This window comes from Trichoderma reesei (assembly GCF_000167675.1).
Source record: "Trichoderma reesei QM6a unplaced genomic scaffold TRIREscaffold_13, whole genome shotgun sequence".
Classification (NCBI taxonomy): Eukaryota; Fungi; Ascomycota; class Sordariomycetes; order Hypocreales; family Hypocreaceae; genus Trichoderma; species Trichoderma reesei.
In genome coordinates, this window is record NW_006711160.1 from 344085 (window position 1) to 364788 (window position 20704).

At 55.4% G+C, this 20704-nt stretch overlaps 4 protein-coding genes across 4 annotated transcripts; 3 read left to right on the plus strand and 1 right to left on the minus strand.

Annotated features, from left to right (window-relative positions):
• Positions 1 to 1933: 1933 nt before the first annotated feature.
• Positions 1934 to 6430, plus strand: TRIREDRAFT_63937 (uncharacterized protein; the record flags this gene model as incomplete). The annotated part of the gene is made up of 4 exons (XM_006966478.1): positions 1934 to 2344; positions 2514 to 4304; positions 4491 to 6118; positions 6211 to 6430. 4 exons carry the CDS (start codon positions 1934 to 1936, stop codon positions 6428 to 6430), a joined length of 4050 nt encoding a protein of 1349 aa, XP_006966540.1.
• A 2705-nt stretch (positions 6431 to 9135) lies between these two features.
• On the plus strand, positions 9136 to 12011 carry TRIREDRAFT_49489 (uncharacterized protein). Its single transcript, XM_006966479.1, has 4 exons — positions 9136 to 9930; positions 10056 to 10479; positions 10566 to 11660; positions 11733 to 12011. The coding sequence occupies exons 1-4, from the start codon at positions 9485 to 9487 to the stop codon at positions 11823 to 11825; spliced, it is 2058 nt and encodes a 685-aa protein (XP_006966541.1). The 5' UTR covers positions 9136 to 9484; the 3' UTR covers positions 11826 to 12011.
• A 770-nt stretch (positions 12012 to 12781) lies between these two features.
• TRIREDRAFT_35317 (uncharacterized protein) lies at positions 12782 to 15862 on the minus strand (the record flags this gene model as incomplete). Its single annotated transcript, XM_006966433.1, has 2 exons — positions 12782 to 13648; positions 13742 to 15862. Coding segments are annotated over 2 exons (2988 nt in total), but the record flags the coding sequence as incomplete, so codon positions are not given.
• Positions 15863 to 17853: 1991 nt separating this feature from the next.
• On the plus strand, positions 17854 to 20680 carry TRIREDRAFT_122546 (uncharacterized protein). Its single transcript, XM_006966480.1, has 5 exons — positions 17854 to 18108; positions 18174 to 18306; positions 18396 to 18680; positions 18744 to 19512; positions 19563 to 20680. Exons 1-5 carry the CDS (start codon positions 18035 to 18037, stop codon positions 20489 to 20491), a joined length of 2190 nt encoding a protein of 729 aa, XP_006966542.1. The 5' UTR covers positions 17854 to 18034; the 3' UTR covers positions 20492 to 20680.
• The last annotated feature ends 24 nt before the right edge of the window (positions 20681 to 20704 follow it).

The window sequence follows — 20704 nt, forward strand, 5'->3', positions numbered from 1 at the left end:
CTACCGTCGAATGCAAAGGATTGAAACATCCCATATTCCAGCACTGTGCGTTGCTGCTCTTCCATCCTCAGCGCCGTGCTTCGTGGACTTTACAAGGTTGCATCCCGCTTCGGTCTCTACCAAATGCTCAGCGCTGTGTAATAGGCACTTGGACACGGCTGAATTGTCGATGACGGCCGATCACTCACTTACATGCCGGCTCCTGGAAGTCAATATGGCAACCAGACAGCAAGGCGGCTAGCATCACATGCCAGTCTTCCGGATGGTGGACGAAGCATGCTGAGAGTACTAACAACACCCGGTTTTCCAAGGAGCTGCAAAACGTACAGTACAAGTAGTAATACATTCAGGCTTCCATGCTTTGGGCTTACAGGGGATGCCCAAGAATAGCTCAGCCTAGGCCATCGCCATCGGATTCTAGATCCCCAGAGGAACAACGCCAGATTAGTCGGCACGAGGGTCCGAGGACATCTCGAGATAAGATCACGTGCTTCATATCGACATCAATTAGGAGGAGCTGCTCGGCTAGGCCAGGTTCAAGGGTCCAGGTTAGCTTTGGCAAGGACGTAAGACAGATTTATCAAGAGTACTTATGTATATTGAAATCGTGGTCATGAAGCTGCGTCTTCCTGGTAGTTCTTGGTGGTTGACATGCGCGAGAAAGGCTTGTCGCGGGTTAAGCTTCTTAGCGTCCTGCTCTATACATCACGTCCGACGTATGACGAGGGGGCTCAATACTTGACACTATGCTTACCAGCTCACCCTGCATATCATAATCCAGCACACCCATACATGAAGCCGCACTCTTTCAGCGTCGGCAATGAGTTGAAGAAGAGTATTCATATCACAATCAAATTCAGAAATCATGGTAATGGTAGTGAGCACATGAAGGAGAATGATTCTTATTGCTGCCTTGGGTCAATAGTCCCCGGGTAGGTAGAAACTAGATCAAGCCACACGACGCCAATGACAGAGCTCTGGTCAGTAATCCCATCCGGGCTGCTACTGTTGCTGCTCTTGTTGGACGACCTTGGGCCGAAGGGACTGGATAAGCCCGGCTTTGGGTAGCAATGCAAACGTGCAGGCGCCTCGCGTGTAGGCGTGCTACTCGGCATCTTACCGACTGAAATCCTGCACTTTACTCGCGGCCGTAGTGACAACCCCAAGAGGCACAGATGCACGCCTGTGGGCTGTACGACGACCCAGCGGCCAGTGAGCGCCTTCTCAACAGGTGCTGCACCGTGGCACTGGCGAGCGTGATGCGCAGTTGTCAAGACCTGTAGCATGTAGTAGTAGATAACCTGGTAAGGTATATTACGAGTAATAAGCCATCTGATAGGTGTAATACTCGAGGTATGCGCTGGCTGGCTGGCCTCGCCGGAAGCCAAAAAAAAAAGCAGCTGCATGTGCTGCCCTGGAGTCACCCTGCCTTTTTTTCCCTGACGCTTCTCCAAAACTCACGTCTTTCCATCACTTCCATCACCTCCGCCATCGCCATTCGCGGCATCGATTCCGGGCCGACGAAGGGCAGCATCTCTGTTTGCATTTCACACGCACCGCTGAGTTGAGCCGAGCACATACATGTTACATTACATACACAGGTAGGCCGGACGAGCTGCCCGTAATCCTAGCATACCTACTAACCTTAGCATGGGGGGTGCTTCAGTATGACGATTTAGAACCACCCAGAGCGATACCCAGTAGCGCTCCACTTTGGACCGCGACCGCCAATACTACTTTACCTACCTACCTACTCATGTCTCTGCCTCAGCAGCAACCTGAACACTTCTCGCCTCCTCGGCATCTACAGCAACGCGCCCACAGCCCTGCAGGAGCCACGCCCGCGCACCCCGACCATCACCACGCTCTGCCCGCCCCGTTGCCCGCGCGACTAGACGACCTGCGAGCCGCGGCCCATGGCCATCCCGCCGACATGACGCAGCGATCTGGTGCAAATGGCTCACTCCCATCCGCCGCCGCCGCCGCCGCCGCCGCAACCCTCAACGGCAACGGCAACGGCAACGGCAGCGGCGGTGAGACGTCGAGGTTCAAGGTCCAGTCCGCCGCCAGCTCCGACCGCGACTCCCAGTCCAACGAGCCCGTCGACAGGCGGCCATCGAGCGCGCCCGGCCGCAAGAACGGCGATGCCAAGGACGACCACAGCATCGAGCCCGAGCGACCGACCCGGCCAGCGAAGCCGGTGCTGCAGCGCTCAAAGAGCGAGTACGCACCGCGGCAGGTGGAGGAGTCGGATCACGAAGAGGACGAGATTCGCGAATGGGGCGCCAGACATGGCTTTGAAGACCATTATCAGTCGGAGCATATCATTTCTCAGCTTGCAAATGTACGTTGTCTCCAAGCCTCTGTTACCTACGCCCAGATCTCCCAATCGCCTTGAATGCCTTCAACGCCTTCGCCTTCTACACCTATACGGCTGCAGCAATATGCAATTTGCCATCTGCTGGGCCTGTTTACGCGCTTCTGCCAGGACTCTTGCTGACATTAGGCCTTAGAATTGGTACATGTATTTCACAGACAAGCGGCACGAAACAACCGCCAAACCCAAGGCGGTGCAGTACGAACTCCAAGATTGGCGCCAGCGAGACAGGCTGAAGACGGTTTCGGCGGCTCTAGCAGTGTGCTTAAACATAGGAGTCGAGCCTCCCGACCAGCTCAAAACCAACCCGGGCGCAAAGCTGGAGGCCTGGACCGACCCGACCATTCCTCCCATTCAGAAAGCTCTCGAGAACATTGGAAAGTCTCTCCAGGCCCAGTACGAGACTCTTGCGATTCGAGCGCGTTACAAGCAGTACCTGGATCCATCGGTCGAAGAGACGAAAAAGTTTTGCATCTCCCTGCGGCGCAACGCCAAGGATGAGCGTGTGTTGCTGCATTACAATGGCCACGGGGTGCCCAAACCGACGGCGTCGGGGGAGATTTGGGTGTTCAACAAGACCTACACTCAGTATATTCCAGTATCATTGTACGATCTGCAGCAGTGGCTCCAGGCCCCCACCATCTTCGTCTGGGACTGTTCAGAAGCCGGCAACATCCTCAACAACTACCACCGCTTCGTTGATAAGCACGAGGAGGAGGAGGAGGAAGCCGCACTGCGCGACCCCCATTATGTCAAAACCAACTACAGACCCTACATTCATTTGGCTGCGTGTGCGGTCAAGGAGAACCTTCCCACCAATCCCCTGCTGCCCGCCGATCTCTTCACATCGTGCCTCACGACACCGATCGAAATGGCACTCTGGTTCTTTGTTTTGCAGAATCCACTCAAGACGAACATCACCCCCGAGCGTGCCAAGAAGCTCCCAGGGCGTCTGCAGGAGAGGCGGACACCTCTCGGCGAGCTGAACTGGATCTTCACGGCCATCACCGACAGCATTGCATGGACCACGCTGCCTCGCGACCTGTTCCGAAAGTTCTTCCGCCAAGACCTCATGGTGGCGGCCTTGTTTCGAAACTTTCTTCTTGCGCAGAGAATCATGATGGTGTACGGGTGCCATCCTCAGTCATACCCAGCTCTGCCAGATACCCATCAGCACCCGTTGTGGGCAACATGGGACTTGGCCGTCGACATGGCCCTGGCACAGCTGCCCATGCTGGAGCGCAAAGAGAACGAAGGCATCGACTACGAATACCAAAACTCATCCTTCTTCACCGAGCAACTGACTGCTTTTGACGTCTATCTCACTAGAGGCGATGCCATGGCCCAGAAGCCGCCTGATCAACTGCCGGTCGTCCTTCAGGTTCTGCTGAGCCAGCAGCACAGGGTACGGGCCCTGATATTGTTGGGTAGGTTCCTCGACTTGGGTCCTTGGTCGGTGCAGCTGGCTCTCAGCATTGGCATCTTCCCGTATGTCCTCAAGCTGCTGCAGTCTGCCGCCACCGAACTGAAGCCCGTCATGGTCTTTATCTGGGCACGACTCATCGCCGTCGATATCTCGTGCCAACAAGATCTTATCAAGGACAGCGGGTACAGCTACTTTGCGCAGATTTTGAAGCCATCCGAGGCGCTGCCCGTCGTCAATGGCGATGAGCACAAGGCCATGTGCGCGTTCATCCTCGCCATGCTGTGCAAGGGCTACCGAAACGGCCAGATGGTTTGCAACCAGACGGAGATCATGAGCTACTGCCTGACACACCTGCAAAACGACAACAACCCTCTCTTGCGTCAGTGGGCTTGTCTCTGCATCAGCCAGCTGTGGCAAGACTTGCCCGAGGCCAAATGGCGTGGCATTCGCGAAAACGCATATGCCAAGCTGGCATTCCTCACCAAGGATCCGTGCTGCGAGGTTCGGGCGGCCATGATCCACGCGCTCACCACGTTCCTCGGGATTCCTGACCTGACGGAGGAGGTTGCGCGGATTGAGGAGTCCATTGCCTGGACAATTCTCGACATGGGCAATGATGGTAGCCCAATTGTGCGCAAGGAGTTCTTGGTGTTCCTGTCCCACTTCATCGTTCGCTTCGAGAGCAAGTTCCTCGTTGCCGCCTACGAGCAGCTCCTTGAGGAGAAGGAGTACCTGGTATTCCCTCCCCAGGACGACGGCCAAGACCACAAGATGGGCCTGCATTACGCCAGGCCCGACAACCGCCAGAGGGACGGAACCATCAAGCCGACCGCCCACGGACTCTCCCACAACACCGTTTACATGGCCTTCTGGAAGCATGCCTTGATTCTGAGCGTCGACCCTCATCCGGAGGTGCAGCGGGAAGCTACTATTGTCATTGACTACGTCCACAATGCCTTGATCAACTCGACTCTCGGCGAGGCAGCCCACGCCGTGATGGCAGAGGTCCAGAGGAGGGCAAACAGGGCGACGCGCAGCAGGAGCACGGTGAGCTTGGGGCAGAGGACCAACGGCACCCTTGCCCCCCAGCCATTGCAGTCTCCCGGCCTGCTGCGGCGGACGGCCAGCCTTCTCTTCCAGTCCTTCATCACCACCGAAGACAAATCGAGACCTACCACCCCCAACAGCCCCGCTCCGCCAAAGTCGCCCTCGGCCAAAGTGTCGCCCGATCGGATGGCTGCCCCCCCTGAACAGATCGACTACTCGGGCCCTTCGGCGACGTACCACACTGCGCGGGAGCCTGTCTCGGGCACCTTTGAAGAGCGCGACCTGACCAAGGAGCCAACTCTGCCGCTCACGAGCAAGTTCCTCGAATGGTCCATTGAGTATTTCCGTGAGCCTCAAATGAAGAACACTGAGGCGGATGAACCCGGCAGTACCGACTACAATGAGAGGCTGTGGCGAAGGGCGAGGAACGAAAACATTATGAGAGAAACGCAACCGCTCAAGCACATTGCGGGCACTCACAGGTGGAACAATCAGCTGGGCATCATCAACAATGGCGCGCAGCCTGCCAAGTTGACTTTTCACCAATTTGAGGATCACCTGGCCGTGGCAGATGACGCCAATACTGTCTACGTCTGGGACTGGAAGAAGCAGGGACGTCTAAATCGGTTCTCCAATGGCAATCCAGAGGGCTCCAAGATTAGCGACATGAAGTTTATCAACGAGGACGATCAGGGCCTTCTGATGACTGGATCATCTGATGGCGTAATACGCGTGTATCGCAACTACGATTCGGAGCAAAACATTGAGCTGGCGACGTCTTGGCGGGCGCTCACACACATGGTTCCCAGCAACGTCAACTCCGGAATGGTGTTTGACTGGCAGCAGGCGACAGGCCGCGTCCTCGTCGCCGGCGACGTGCGGGTCATCCGGGTGTGGTTCGCCGGGCATGAGACTTGCATCATGGACATCCCGGCCCGATCTGGCTCGTGTGTCACGTCTCTCACATCGGACCAGATGACGGGCAACATCTTTGTGGCCGGATTCGGAGACGGCGCCGTCCGCGTCTTTGACACGAGGCTGAAGCCGCAGGAGTCCATGGTGCGCAAGTGGAAAGACGAGACGGACCGCCAGTGGATCAAGACGGTGCACATGCAGCGCGGAGGGAAGCGAGAGCTGGTCAGCGCCAGCCGCAATGGCAAGATCAAGGTCTGGGACATCCGCATGGATAAGGCGCTGCATTCCTTCCAGACAACGCGGGACACTCTCCGGACGGCAAGCGTGCACGAGCATCTGCCTGTCTTTTCAGTGTAAGTTTGACTTGACATCCTCCCTGACCACTTGGGTTCGGAGGGACCCAGACAGTGTATCATGCATGACTGACATGTTTGTGTTCTCTCAGTGGAACTTCTGCACACACCGTCAAAGTGTTCAACCTAAGCCACGGCAGCGAGCTTTCTCGACTCGAACCGTACTCCAGCTTCCTGCAGCAGACCCGAGGGACCCCCATCTCGGCGACGGCATTCCACCCGCACCGCCCCATCCTCGGATGCGCAGCCCGAGGCGATCACCACATCAACCTGTTTACGTGCGAGAAGACTGAGCCGGTGCAGCTTGTTTAGCGGCCCAAGCCTCCCAGGCCAGCTGCCCAACGAGCGCCCCGTTCCTTTTCCTTGGTCCTCTGATGATGGCTGGACAGTTACCGTACCCCTTATCCCTTATCCTGCCTTTTTTTTTTTTTTTCCTTTCGATGATATCAAGCGCCCCGCAGTAACAATACAAGGGAAGGGGGACAGACGCTGTCACTAGGCTTCACGTGCTTTGAATAGATGCATTGATGTTGTTCACAAGGGTCTTGTGGCCTGACGTGTCTGTTGTTCCCCCTCTAGTTGTGCAAGTTCTCTTTTTCTTTTCTTCTCTTTTTTGAAGGAATGGCCTTGAAAGGGCTTCTGGGCTGGAATTTTGGCGTTTGGGGAAGAAGGACCTGTTTAATTGTAGGTATAGGTAGTGAAGGCAGATGACGGTCTCTTATTACTGCATTTACATTTTCTTATGACTATGACTTTGTGGGTGTTGATGTGCTTTAATTGTTGCAGGCGGGTAGAGTGTAGGTAAATTCGAGTAGTTTACGGGATAGTATTGCAATTCCCTTTCTTTCACGCTGTCGGCCCTGACGACGTCGTATACCGCGGCACTCGAGATCTGTATCTCGTGCCTTGTATGATCACGGGACGAAAGAGCTATCATACAAGGAAAATCGGAACTTGAGCGGAGATTGAAAGAAGGTAGACCTCGGTATATTATGAAAATACTGACAAGGGCGTTTGTGGTGGAGTTTGATGTAAACTGTGGAATTGAGTAGCCTTGAATCTTCGGTTCGTTGCCTTTGGACAGGTGAAACATGCAAGATAGAGTAGTATTTTCGTATCTGGGTTAATTAGAGGGTTCAGCGGCTATGCGCGAAACGGACATGGTTCATGTTTGGGTCATGGATGTAATCTCCGAGGGGGGTATTATTTCAAAGGTACCTTTATCTTTCTTTCTTTCTAATCCGAAGGTGGTCATTTCGATTTTGAAGGAAGAGGGCTTGTGAGTGGATAGGTTTACATGATTGATGGATATACATATATATATATATATAACTGGGCTGTAATGGCAGTAGTATCCTGGATAGCAAGGCACATGCTTTCTGTATAGGCAGTATCCGTTTGGCATTCCCATAAGCAGAGATGGGCCGAAACATACTAGCATGTACCAGAGATGCTGAGGCATCATCGCAGTTGGGTAGAACGTGATAAAGGGCTTTCCTTTCAAAGTGTTGTTTAGGTAGGGCGGCGCGGGGAGCGGCTGAATTGGCATGTCCGGATCTCGGCTGCTCGGGAAGCGCGTATCAGCAACCACCGGCGTTAGGGGAGGGGGTAAGAGAGAGAGAGAAATGTATGTAAGATCAGGCCAATTGCTGGGGGGAAAGGCCGTATTGCTGATGGGCTGAAGAGGAACGGGGGATGGATGCTGTGGATGTAGAAAGGCGGGAGGAGAGGTGCTTACATGAAGTGTGATTGATGGCGATGAATGTAAGGTAAGGTATGTAAGGTAGGTACCTATGTAGTCTTTGAGTGGGTAGGTAGGTAACCAGGTACTACATAGGCCGTGGGTGATTGGAGTTGCAGAGCTGCTGAAGCTCATTTGCATCTCGGTCGAGTGTGATGTGATTCTCGAGCAGATAGATATGCCAAATACCTTGTCTATCATGCTGGATATTGCTTCGACGCAGCGATGACATGTCATTGATGCCTGCAGTTTCTGGTGCGTGTTTCAGTGAGTGCATAAGGTATACAGACTACCTTACCTACCTCTGTAAATGTACGCTGCGGCATCAATGCGTAGAGCCCGCAGAATTTAGCTTTAGTCAGCCAGATAGAAGCTTTCTGCTGCTTACATGTACTGCATGTAGAGCGTCTACGGGCTGTTGTTGGTTAACGTGCCGGTGGATTGGTTTCTACAAGGCACAGACAGGAGGACACAGAGTTTAGTATGTCATGCTGATAGTGGCCTCAGGTCCCGTCCTGGTGCCTTGAAAAAAGCCACGCTGGCTGAGATGAGCTCGTTTCTCCCATTCGAAGCCGTTGTTGGTACTTATTATCTACAGATAAATGTTCATAAGGTACATATCTACGCCAACAGAATCCCTACGGTTTCGATGATGGAGGGAAAAGAAGAAGATCAATGAGAGCTGGACTCTTGACGAGGCAGAAATCAGCCTAGCGCCATTTCGTTTCTGGACCCAACAAAAATCTCCCCCGGAGCGCCACCAGCTCCGGCAAAAATCAAGCTCGAGGCCTCGTTGCATCCATGCGACAGGGGGTGGGCTGGGGGATGTACCGGTACAAGTTGGAGAATAGCGCAGCTGCCTTGAGGCTGAATCAACGGAGCGCGTCCCAAGAGATCAATGGCGGAGAGATCAATACTAGAGGTAGGTTCCATTGGCAGCCCGTAGGTAAGGTTGCGGGCGTTGGCGCACTAGAGCACATAACCTGAACTGCCAGCTCGTCAAGCTTCAGAGGGGCTCACTGCGCTAATGCACCTGTACAAGTACAGGTACAGCTACCGGCGCTCCTGTTGACCCGAGCCTTGGCTGCTGGACCCAGACTGCAGTGGATGGCTACGTAACGGTACGTACCGGCCTCTAGTAGCTCTCGCCTTGCCTTGCCTTGCTTGTCTCTAATAAGGCAAGCTCTCTCTCTCTCTCTCTCGCTCGCCCTCTCCTCTTCCTCCTCCTCTTCCTCTCCCTGCATCTGCCTCGACTGCACAAAGTGCTCGACGCCCAACTTGTCCAGCCCCAATCTCCTCTGCCTGGTTCTCCTCTCGACAACGACTTCTTTCCCTCCTCTCCCTCTCCCTCTCGCGTTGGCCCAGCGTCTCGACTCGACCATCGTCACATTGCATCACCACCAGCTAGAGCTGACTAGCTCGAACATACTGACACAGAAGCCGGACCCTCCCCCCCTCTCCCCCCCCCTGCAACTCCCCCGGCACGAGCAAAGCTATCCTCTGCCTCGTCTAATCTCCTTCGTGCCTGTCTGGCCCTTCTGTCCTTCTCCTTCTCCCGCTCCCATCATCCGACAGGCCCGCCGCCGCACCACCACAACCAGCATCACCATCAGCCTCACTTCACAATGACGGACTGGACTGTGGGCGTCATGCCCTTGACCCAGGTGCGCAAGCCGCCCTTCACCATCGAGGCCCCCGGCTACGAAAAGGTCCCCGGCGAGACCATCCCTCGTCGTCACCCGGCAGCCAAGGACGGCCTGCTCACCAAGCCCGCCGATGACGTACACACCGTCTTCGACATTGTCCGCCGCAGCGCCCGCGAGTACCCGAACCACCTCGCCGTCGGCCACCGGAAGCTCATTGAGCTGCACAAGGAGACCAAGAAGGTGCCCAAGAACGTCGACGGCCAGGTCATTGAGGTCGACAAGGAGTGGCAGTACTTCGAGCTCACCAAGTTCGACTTCATGACCTTCAAGGAGTACGAGACGCTCGTCCTGCAGCTCGGCTCCGGCCTGCGCAAGCTGGGCCTCAACGGCGGCGCTTCCAGGCTGCACTTCTTTGCCACAACCAGGTAAGCCATATGACGCCGTAGCACGGCTGGTTTCACGCAGCAGGGCATGGCAATGAAGCCCTCCTTGGGCGGCAAACATGCCAACCACGGCCAAACTTTTGCTAACGTGTCGTCCCCTCTTGCAGTGTGAGCTGGATCTCCATGTCCCACGCCTGTGCCTCCCAATCCATCTCCATTGTCACTGCCTACGACACCCTCGGCGAAGAGGGCGTCGAGCACTCCCTCGTTCAGACCGATGCCGAGGCCATGTACATCGACCCTCACCTCCTCAAGACGGCCGCCCGCCCCATCCGGAAATCAAAGGTCAAGACGGTCATTGTCAACGAGGAGTGCATCTTCACCTCTGGAGGCGAGATTGAGGCTTTCAAGCAGGAGAACCCTGATATCCGCGTCATCACGTGGGAAGACCTTCGCCAGCTTGGCGCCGACAACATGGTTGAGCCTCAGCCTGGCAATCCCTCGGATGTCTTCTGCATCATGTACACCTCCGGCTCCACTGGTCTTCCCAAGGGTGCCTGCATCACCCACGAGGCGCTCGTTGCGGGAGGTGTGTACCCCTCAAGCCTATCGCAACATGAAATTCAATGCTGACTTTCTGCCTGCTAGTTACCGGCCTCCTTGCCTCTGTCGGCGAGACCGTGAGCGACAAGGAGGTTGTCCTTGCTTACCTGCCGCTTGCGCATATCTTCGAAATGGCTCTCGAGAACCTCGTCTTGTCCATTGGCGGCTGCCTTGGCTATGGAAACCCCAGAACTCTATCCGATACGTCCATGAGACATTGCGCCGGTGACATGCGAGAGCTGCGGCCAACCGTCATGGTTGGTGTCCCTCAGGTGTGGGAGACGGTCAAGAAGGGAGTCATGGCCAAGCTAGACACTTCTAGCCCCGTCCTTAAGCACTTGTTCTGGGGAGCCTTTAGCTACAAGAGCTTCATGTCCCGCAACAAGCTCCCATTCGCCAGCGTCTTTGACAGCATCGTCTTCAGCAAGGTTCGACAGCTGACCGGAGGCCGGCTCCGCTTCACCATGAACGGCGCCAGTGGCATCTCGGACAGCACGAAGCAGTTCCTTTCCCTGGTCCTCGCTCCCATGTTGACCGGTTACGGCCTGACCGAGACCTGCGCCAACGGAGCGCTGGGCAACCCGCTCGAGTACACTGCCAACTCCATTGGCCCTGTCTCTGGCGCCATTGAGGTGAAGCTGGTGTCAATCCCCGAGATCGGATACTCTACCGAAGCCAAGGTTCCCCAGGGTGAGATCTGGATGAGGGGCCTTCCCATCATGAAGGAGTACTTCAACAACCCGGAAGAGACTGCCAAGGCTCTCACTCCCGACGGTTGGTTCAAGACGGGTGACATTGGCGAGTTCGATGCCGATGGTCACTTGCGCGTCATTGACCGAGTCAAGAACCTCGTCAAGATGCAGGGCGGAGAGTACATTGCCCTGGAGAAGCTCGAGGCTGTCTACCGCGGCTCCCAGATGGTCGCCAACGTCATGATTCACGCCGATCCCGAGCACAACCGCCCCATTGCCATCATCATGCCCAACGAGAAGGTCCTGGCCGACAAGGCGCGCGAGCTCGGCGTTGACGAGCACAGCATGCACCACGATTCCAAGATTCAGTCGGCCGTTCTCAAGGATCTGCAAACCGTCGCCAAGCGATCTGGTCTGTCTGGTTTGGAGACGATAGGCGGCGTTGTGATTACCGACGCGGAGTGGACACCTGATAGTGTAAGTTTGCATATTCCTCAGCTTGGCAGTGATTGTATGTATGTTGACTCTTTTTTTCTTTCTTTTTTCTAGGGCCTGGTCACTGCTACGCAGAAGCTCAACCGCAAAGTCATCAAGGAAACGTTCAAAAAGCAGATTGACGAGTGCTTGAAGCACGCCCCTTAGGGCCTCTGTGCAGACGCAACTTCTGGCGTGCATATATCGCTACAGTGTAAATGGATATGAAGGAAGAGGGAGGCGATGAGGATGATACCGCCGTCGTGATTCAGGGCCATGTAGCACGATGTGATTTTACTGTTTGCCTCGTTTGTTTGATATGCTCCTGGGGCGTGGACTTTGTTTAATGAATTTATACCACTTATATTTTAACTATGGCTTTTTCAGTCTCTTATCTGTTCTCTCAATCTCGAGAGCGCGTCATCTATCAAAATCTGCTGCATATAATCGATGATGCTCTGTCAAACGCTCGCTCAGACGCAGACTTGACTATATAAATCAAGATACCAGATTGCATCAAGAGGAAAGAGGGATAAAAACATAAACTGAACGCCGATTGATGCGCTTCTCCCCCTCCTTGACCCCCTCTCGCTAACCAAAACGTTGCTGTAATACAAAAGTCGTGACACGAGAAACGACGACTGTTACTATTCAAAAAATGACATGAGAAGAATAGCAAAAAGGAGACAAGAAAGCAAACGCAAACGCAAGAGCAATAGTAGTAGTAGTAGTAGTAGTAGAAGAAGAAGCTGAACAGACCCATAGGAGAGTCAATTCAAAGAAGAAAAAGGATAAATGTGTCTCCCCTCCCAAAGAACCGGCTATGTACACGCTCGCTGGGTATTTGGAAAAACAGGATACAAAGCAAGAAAAGGGAAAGAAAGCCACATTTCCCATCCCCCCCCTCCCCTCTTGTCTTTCTCTTCTGTCGCTCTCTCTTTTTCTAAGCGGTCTCTCTCTACTTTTGCGCCCCCTCTCCCACTGTTCATCATTCATACACATTACAAGGTATAGACGGGACTGAACTGCTTCGTGAAACAGGACAAAGATGAATGTTTCAGACAATGCTTTGTCGTGGTTGTCAACTTTGTGATGTTGACTGGTCCGATGTTTGTTCAATTATCCTTCCTTCTGAAAAAGGCCAGATACGGAACCGTGTCCTTGCCGGACTTGAACACTTGCTCCTTGTAGTCGGTGGCGTCGCCCGTGCCAATGCGCACCTTGGTCACCATCTCGTCCTCGCAGCGGAACCAGGCGTATGGATCGTGCGTGCTCGAGTCCCGCACGTAGGCGTAGTAGTGTCCGTTGTCTGTCCTGCCGCCGCTGTGGACGATGACGGCGTAGCACTCGTACTTGAATGGCCCCGAAAACGCTCTATCGCTCGAGCCCTCGCTTGTCCGCATGAAGAACGGAGTCAGGTCGACCTCGTTGAAGTCCCAGGTGACCCTGCCCGTGTTCTTCCTGATGTCCCCCACGGACTTGTCAAAGTCAAATCTGCGGAAACTCAAGCACAGCAGCGGCGGCATGCGGGCGAAGCAGGTGGTTTGCATCGCCTGGGTGTTCCTTTTGCATGTATCGCATGCAAAGTTGTCGAGCTTGTTGACCACATTGTGCTCCCGGAACGAGTCCTCGAGAGTAATAGCCCGATTGTTGCCGACGGGGGCAAAGACCAGGTCAAATGTCGAAAATGTGTGCGTCTGCTTGTGGCATCGTTGGCAGTCGACTGTCGAGAGTTCGAGGCCCCGCCAGTAGTCGTCAACGATGGATTGGTTCAGCTCTCGATAGTTGGTCCAGTACTCGACAGCAGCCTGCAAGCGCGCGTGAGGCGTCGTGCTCGGCTGTGGGATACTGCCCTTGACATTGCGGCGGGTGTTGGTTTCGTCATGGAGGTAGTCGAACAAAAACGACATGAATTCCTGAGCGTCCTGTTGCCCAGTGCCGCCGAACTGGGGGACGGTGGGACTGTTACGGCAGAGATTGAAGGAGTAGCTCTATAGCAGAGACAAGGTCAGCAATGGACATGGATGACGGAAAGCAAACCTTGATAGGCATGCCAAGGTAGAATAGGGGACAAGTCGGCGTACCATCAGCGTCGAGGCTTTCAAAGTCTGAAACTTGCCCATTGCCATCCACTGAAACAGATTGGATATTATCTTCGTCATCAGCTGCGGCTGCTCAATCTTCTCGCCATCCTTCCGCGGCACTTGGTACCTCTCAGACCACTCCGAGAGGGCCAGCAACCTCCCGAAAAAGGGCGATGCGAGCAATGATTGAAGGATGCTGTTCGCATAGCACCAATTATGGGGGTTGTTGAGGCCGGTGTAGTAGGTCTTCTCAAGGGGTGAGACGGCGGTAGCCGTCGGGACGCGCTCGTAGTACATGTCGTGGTCATCGACTGTCTGGGACAGACTGCTATAACTTGATCGTGGCAATGCCGGGGCTGGTCTTGTGGGAGGAGAGGGAAGATCGTTATATATTTCAACCTGGTGCGAGGGGGCGGCATAGCCCGGGGCCCTTTGTTGAGCAATGGCCGGCGAGGTCATTGACTCTTGCAGGGACAAAGACGGGAACCTTCTCAAGAAAGACTCTGTTGAACGGTGGAAAGCTTGTTCTGTGGCGTTCTCCGTCTCTTTTGCTTCGATTTCCACGGCTTGCTGCCAGACCTTGACTATATCAGGTCTTAGTGGCTTACCCAGATATTGAGAGGGCCGCCGCTGAAAGGGGCCCTGCCGCACCAGAGAGATTTTCTTGGGGTTGGGCGGCGCCGTCGACTGCAGAGAAGCCGAGCCCATGAGATCGACCCATGCATCCAAGCCTCCCTTGAGTAGCTTCGGGGCGTTTCGAAGCTCGGAGCCATAGCTGAGGTGTACCAGAGCGCGGTGGAGGGACGACAGCGCGGTGTCTTCCGTGCTCCACAGCGAGGAGGGTATCCTCTCCGAGTCCTGGTCATAGAATACAACCAGGTCGTAACTGGCTCGCCTTTCAAACTGCGTTTGCTCTTGACTCGGCGACAGAACAAGGCTTTCAGCAATCTCGTCAGCGGAAATATTTGGCCTGGTCAGGATGTTGGGATCGATGCAGATGGTGGAGGAGGACATGATGTGGCCTTCGTCAAAGTCCTCGCGAGCACGGACGTCTATAATAAGAACCGAAAAGCCCTTTGCTTTCATGGCCTCAAACAGCTCTTCTGGCGTGATCCGGTCTCCTTCTGGAATCTTGAAGCTACTCTCTGGTGGCGGTTGTGGACTGTCAACTCTTCCGTTCCTGGAGTGACTTCTTGATCGGGACGAAAAGTAGTCAGTGCCCTGCTGTGGTAACGGTGTGCTTGTCCCGCTGTTGACAGATACGATGGACCCTGCTCGGCTATAATTCCCCCGTGGCGTGGTGGGAGGAAGGCGGGCAGGATCTCCAGATATGCTGCCCCGCGCAGGGCTGTAAATTGCATCGGGCATCTTTGGCAGCGCTGGAATTGCACTGTCTAGGGACACCTTGGGACGAGGAGGGGGCATATCCCGAGGCCCAGCAGGCTTGGTTGGCGTAGGAACAATCTGGTGCGTCTTGATGCGAGGGTCCTGTCCTGGCGAAGGTTGGGGGCCCCGTAGATTCGCGAATCGTGCCGCAAGATCTGACATGGCTTGGGTCGATGAGGTAGCTGACGCGGCGGAGGCAGCACGGGCATGGCCTGGCTTGACAGCATGGCCCGTCAGCGATTGCGGCTTGGGGTGCACAGCGGGCTTGGATCTTCCAGGAGAGCCATTTGTATGAGGTTCGGCTGAGGGGGTATTATTCATGACTGATGTCGTCTGCGCCGAGTGGAGAGCGTTTGCGCCGGCTTTCTGCTGGGCCGAGGCAGCAACAGTCGGTTTCACACCGGTCCTCTCGTTATCTGCAATGATGTCACGCTTGATCTTTTCGTACACGTCACTCTGCTGGGCTATCCGTTTCAAGAGGGTTTGATGCCTTCGATTCCAGTCCGCGCGGCTGTTTTTAAGCTCGACATAGTCGCTGTGGGAGGGAATGATCTGGACGGTGATGATGGACGCCTTGACATAGTCCCTGAAAGCGAGGGCAGGCTTCCCAAAGTCGCGGCCCATCTCGGACTTTGCCAGCGTTGTTTCGGCCATGTCGAGCAGATGCTTCATGGGCTGGTTCCGGTTGATATCGTCGGGAAAAGCCACCATGTCGTCGATGTGCGGCAGGGGCGCGGTGGCACCGGGAGGAGGAGCATAGCCGCCGTTTCTGCCATCGTAGCCCGAGGGCGGCATGCTGTGCCTGGCATTGACGGCCATATGATTCCTCGCGCTATCGATCGGGTCCGCGGTTGTCATCGATGCAGGGTCGGTGGTGGAGAGGTCGAGAGGTCGGCTAGGAGGGGGAAGTGGGTGGACGGACAGCTGCCCGCGTCGGTTGGATGGCGCTGCTCCGGCGGCGGTCTCGTCCGTTTCGTGGAAGCAAAAGGCGTCAGCGGGGCGCACAGATCGGATCTGATGGAGGTCTTGTCATCTCAGGGAGGCAAGCATCGAGAGGCGCGACAAAGAGACCAGCACGGCTCCTATGACAGCGGCTTTCTGGGGCCCTGAGGAGGGGCTGAGGCAGCACAAAGCATTCTCGTATGACCGGGTTCCAAGACGCTTTTCGGCTTGAAGATGTAAAGCCAGTCTTTTTGGAAGCTTGGGTGGATGACAGTCGAAGTAGCCCGGCTTTTGTGTGATTTGCGGGAGGGCGAGGCTGGCGATACCTGGTGATGTAGGCGAAGAGTTGAGGTCAGCTGCTTTGTTTGGCTGGGCAGTTGGCCTACCTATTGAGGGCGCCACGACTGCTAATTAATGCGACCTCGCCTGGAGCCCGTGTTTAGCGGGAGGTACCAGTGCGGGCCAGTCGCCATACGAACGTGGGGTATAGGGTACACTAAGTTGCAGTCCCAGACTTTCCGTACCGTGGCGTATTGTATGACAGAGCAAGTATCTCCCCCCCGGTAATGGGTACCTGGAAGCGTCCCGCATGTGGCCACAGCTTAGAACAGGTACCTCCGAGCGGCGCCCGCCAAAAATCGACGCATCAGCCACAACCGGCGTCGTCATTTGGCTTGGCTGACGCTCTTCGTCTCTGCTCCTTGACATGTTCTTCATAAGGGATATTGTAAATGCACGAGCAGCTGCAATGCAACTTCATCTCTACATGATCGAGTTCTTGATGATGATGATGATAAAAGGCTCATGCTAAGTCACGGATTAACACAGTTCAGGGTCGGCGGGTTGACTGCTTCCCATCGCTACATAATTTCTTTTACGATGCCAACATGAAAACTCTTCTTATGGCTTGGAGCTCTCGTAGCTTAATAGTGTGCCAAGGACATTGCGTAGACTTCATTCGTCACCGTTAGTTGTATAAAGGTAAATGCCCCTTTTTGACGATCCAGGGACTGCACATAGACCTTTGATGCGGCATTCGTTTACCCTTATGGCAATTACCACCAAGCTCCTCTGCTTACACGAGCCGCTCTGGTCGGCACACACAAGGGAGGTATCTGCCACGACTTCAACCATACGAACCGAATCGCAGCTCGAACCTACCTAGTCACAAGAAAGCATCCAGCGACTATGTACCGTAGCTAGATACTGATTCGCAACAAGATGGGAGTGCCTGGCCACTTTCAGATTGACTTCTGCCTGGCAATGCCAATTGAGCTGCCCTCCAGTATCGTGAGACGGACGGAATTGGCTGGATGCCTGTGGAAAGCACTGCGCTGGCTGCCTGTATCCGAGGTATGCTGGCTATACAACTGCATCCCCATGGGAAGTCAGCGGAAGCAGATGCATTGCAAGCAGAGCAAAGGAACGACGACAGGAACAATGCCAGCATGCATCTGCAGAAACCACCCGCATTGCTGCAAACACGCATTTGTTCCGATTCGGTGCATGCAATAGTAACATAGGTACTCCGAGTGCACGGCAAGGCGACGCTCCATTTGCACCGTCAATTTACAGTTATTACAGGCTCAGGAACGGGCTGCCTCGGCGCATGCGGCGGATAAACCGCTGTTCCGGCGGGTGCCTCTGCGGGTGACGCAACCTCGCGACGTCGTCAGCGGAGCCGAAGGTACCTACTGTACCTACTACTACTACTACTACTACTACTACCTACCTACCTACCAGCACCAGCACCAGCACCGCTAATGAGGCGAAACAACCTCTCCGCCTTGTCCAGCCTCGCCATCTCGCTTCAGCTGCAACCCTCCATCGCCGAGCGCTGCCGCTTCTCCTCCCTTTCCTCTCAGCCTCTTGCTTCCTTCTCCCATTGCATCTCCGTCCCCGATACGTCCCGCCACCCTCCCTCTGTCTGACTGACGCGCAGCTCCTCCCGCCAAACCGCCCATCATGATGAGCTGGTGGTCCACCTCGGCCAACACGGCCCTGGACGAACAGATCGACAAGGCCACGAGCAGCAGTTTGTACGACGGCCCCTAGCTGGCCCCCTCTGCGAGCCGAGCCGCCGAGCTGACGACGATTCGTGTAGGGAAGACATCGCGCTCAACCTCGAGATCTCCGACGTCATCAGGTCCAAGACGGTTGCGCCCAAGGAAGCCATGCGGTCGCTCAAGCGGCGCATCGGCAACAGAAACCCAAACACGCAGCTGAGCGCCCTCAACGTATGTTTCTCCGACAAGCCCTTTCCTTTGTTCTCCTGTTGTTCATCCCGAGCTCGAGCACCGATCTGACACAGCTCTCCCGCCTGCAGCTTACCGACACTTGCGTCAAGAATGGCGGGTCTCACTTCCTCACGGAAATCGCCTCCCGCGAGTTCATGGACAATCTGGTCTCGCTCCTCCAAGCTGTCGGGCCCGTTGCCGTCAACGCCGAAGTCAAGTCCAAGATTCTGGAGCTGATCCAGTCATGGGCCGGCGCCACAGAAGGACGATACGAGCTCTCTTATATCGGCGAAGTGTATAAGCGCTTGCAGCGGGAGGGGTATCAGTTTCCTCCGCGAGTGACGGTGGCGAGCAGCATGATTGACAGCAGCGCGGTAAGATTTCCATCTCTTATCTGGGCACCGCGAGGACTGTCAGCTAACTGCAGGTGGAAACAGCCCCCGGAGTGGATCGATTCCGATGTTTGCATGCGATGTCGAACGCCCTTTACTTTTACCAACCGAAAACACCACTGCCGAAACTGCGGCAACTGCTTTGACCAGCAGTGTTCCAGCAAATCGCTCCCTCTGCCTCACCTAGGGATCCTCACCCCTGTGCGAGTAGATGACGGGTGCTATGCTAAACTCACGAACAAGGGGTTCAAGGAGCCGATCCCATCCCTCGACCGCACACCGACGTATCCTCACAAGACCCGCAGCACATCTGCCATGCAGCCTCGGAATGCGCGCGTCGATGACGGATTCGATGAAGATCTGAAAAAGGCCTTGGCCATGAGCTTGGAGGAAGTCAACAACGCTTCGCGCGGAAGAGTTCAGCCGCCGACTACCAACGGACCTAAGACGACAGGAGGTGATGCCGCCGCAACGAAGCAGTTTGAAGAGGAGGACGAGGACTTGAAAGCTGCGATCGCCGCCTCCCTGGCAGACATGGAAGAGCAGAAGAAGAGGCATGCTGCCGCGTTGAAGGAGCAGACCTCGGGGCCAGCCGCCTCTTCCTCTGCCACATTCACGCTGCCCAAGAACGACTATGAATTGACGCCGGTGGAGGCGGAGAATATCAATCTGTTTGCCACGCTGGTCGACCGGCTCCAGACACAACCTCCGGGCACGATTTTGCGAGAGCCCCAGATCCAAGAGCTGTACGACAGCATCGGATCGCTCCGCCCTAAGCTGGCGCGGACATATGGCGAAACGATGAGCAAGCATGGTAATCGCTTCGACTGTCCCGGTGAGTATATTCGATGGCTAACGTGTGAGTAGATACCCTCCTCGACCTCCATGCCAAGCTGTCTACCGTTGTCCGATACTATGACCGGATGCTGGAAGACCGGCTATCAAAGGCATACAGCCAGCAGAGTCTCGGTGGATACAACCTGCCACCTCCTCGCCAGTCCTCCGGACCCTATCCTTCAATACCTTCCCATGCTCCAAGCAACTCTGTCGGCGCCGAGAACTTTTACACCGGCCAACAGTCAGGCTATGCGCCACCTGGCCAGCCGCTGTACCAAATGCCACCTCAACATGCCATGCCGCAGTCCCCTTATCCGGCCTATGCTGGGATGCCTGCGCCCGATGCCATTCCCGCGACTTATCCCCCCCAGCAACAGATGCAGCCGCCGGACGGTTGGAACAACAGGGCCCCGCCTGCTCCCGAGCCGTACCAACAGCAGCCGCAGGAGACGCCGGAAGATCAAAGACAGTACCCTCAGCAAGCAGCTGTGTCACCGTCGACAGACCCCAACGCTTCGTACTACTTCAACACCTCACAGCCTATACAGGCCGCTCCCACGGGGCCATCTGCCCCCGGCTCCGCTCCGGACGCGAGTCCGTCGCCATATCCCAACTTGAACCAGTCGCCCATGCCTTACCACAGGGGCTCAGTGTCAGCACACACGCAAGCGACTCCTCTCCAGGCCCCCGCTCAACTCTCTCAACCACCCAATGCACCTCACATGCCTGCTCAATCCCAGGCCCCCTCTGCTCCGACACCCCCACAGCCGTTCCAGCAGGATATACCGCAAGGATCCCCCTATCAAGTTGCCATGCCACAGCAGCAGCAGCAGCAGCCTCCAGCCCCTCCGCCTGAATGGGCAGGATACTCGCAATACTCGATGCCCTCTGTGCCGCAGCAGGAGCCTGTGCACCAACAGCAGCCGGTGCAAGAGGAGGCACTCATCGAGTTGTGAGTGTTGTTCATCTACAGTGTACCTCGGGTGGTGGTGGAAGGGATTCAGGCGGCAATCGGTCATGACGGTGCGAGTTAAAAGTGACAATGGGGAGTTTGTTTGTTCTACACTTTCTATATCACTATTGAAGTGGCGTTTTCCCTCAAACGATGGCTGGGCAAAGATTGGCTGGTGGTGTTGACATGGAGTGTTTCCGTAGCCTTGTCAGAATGA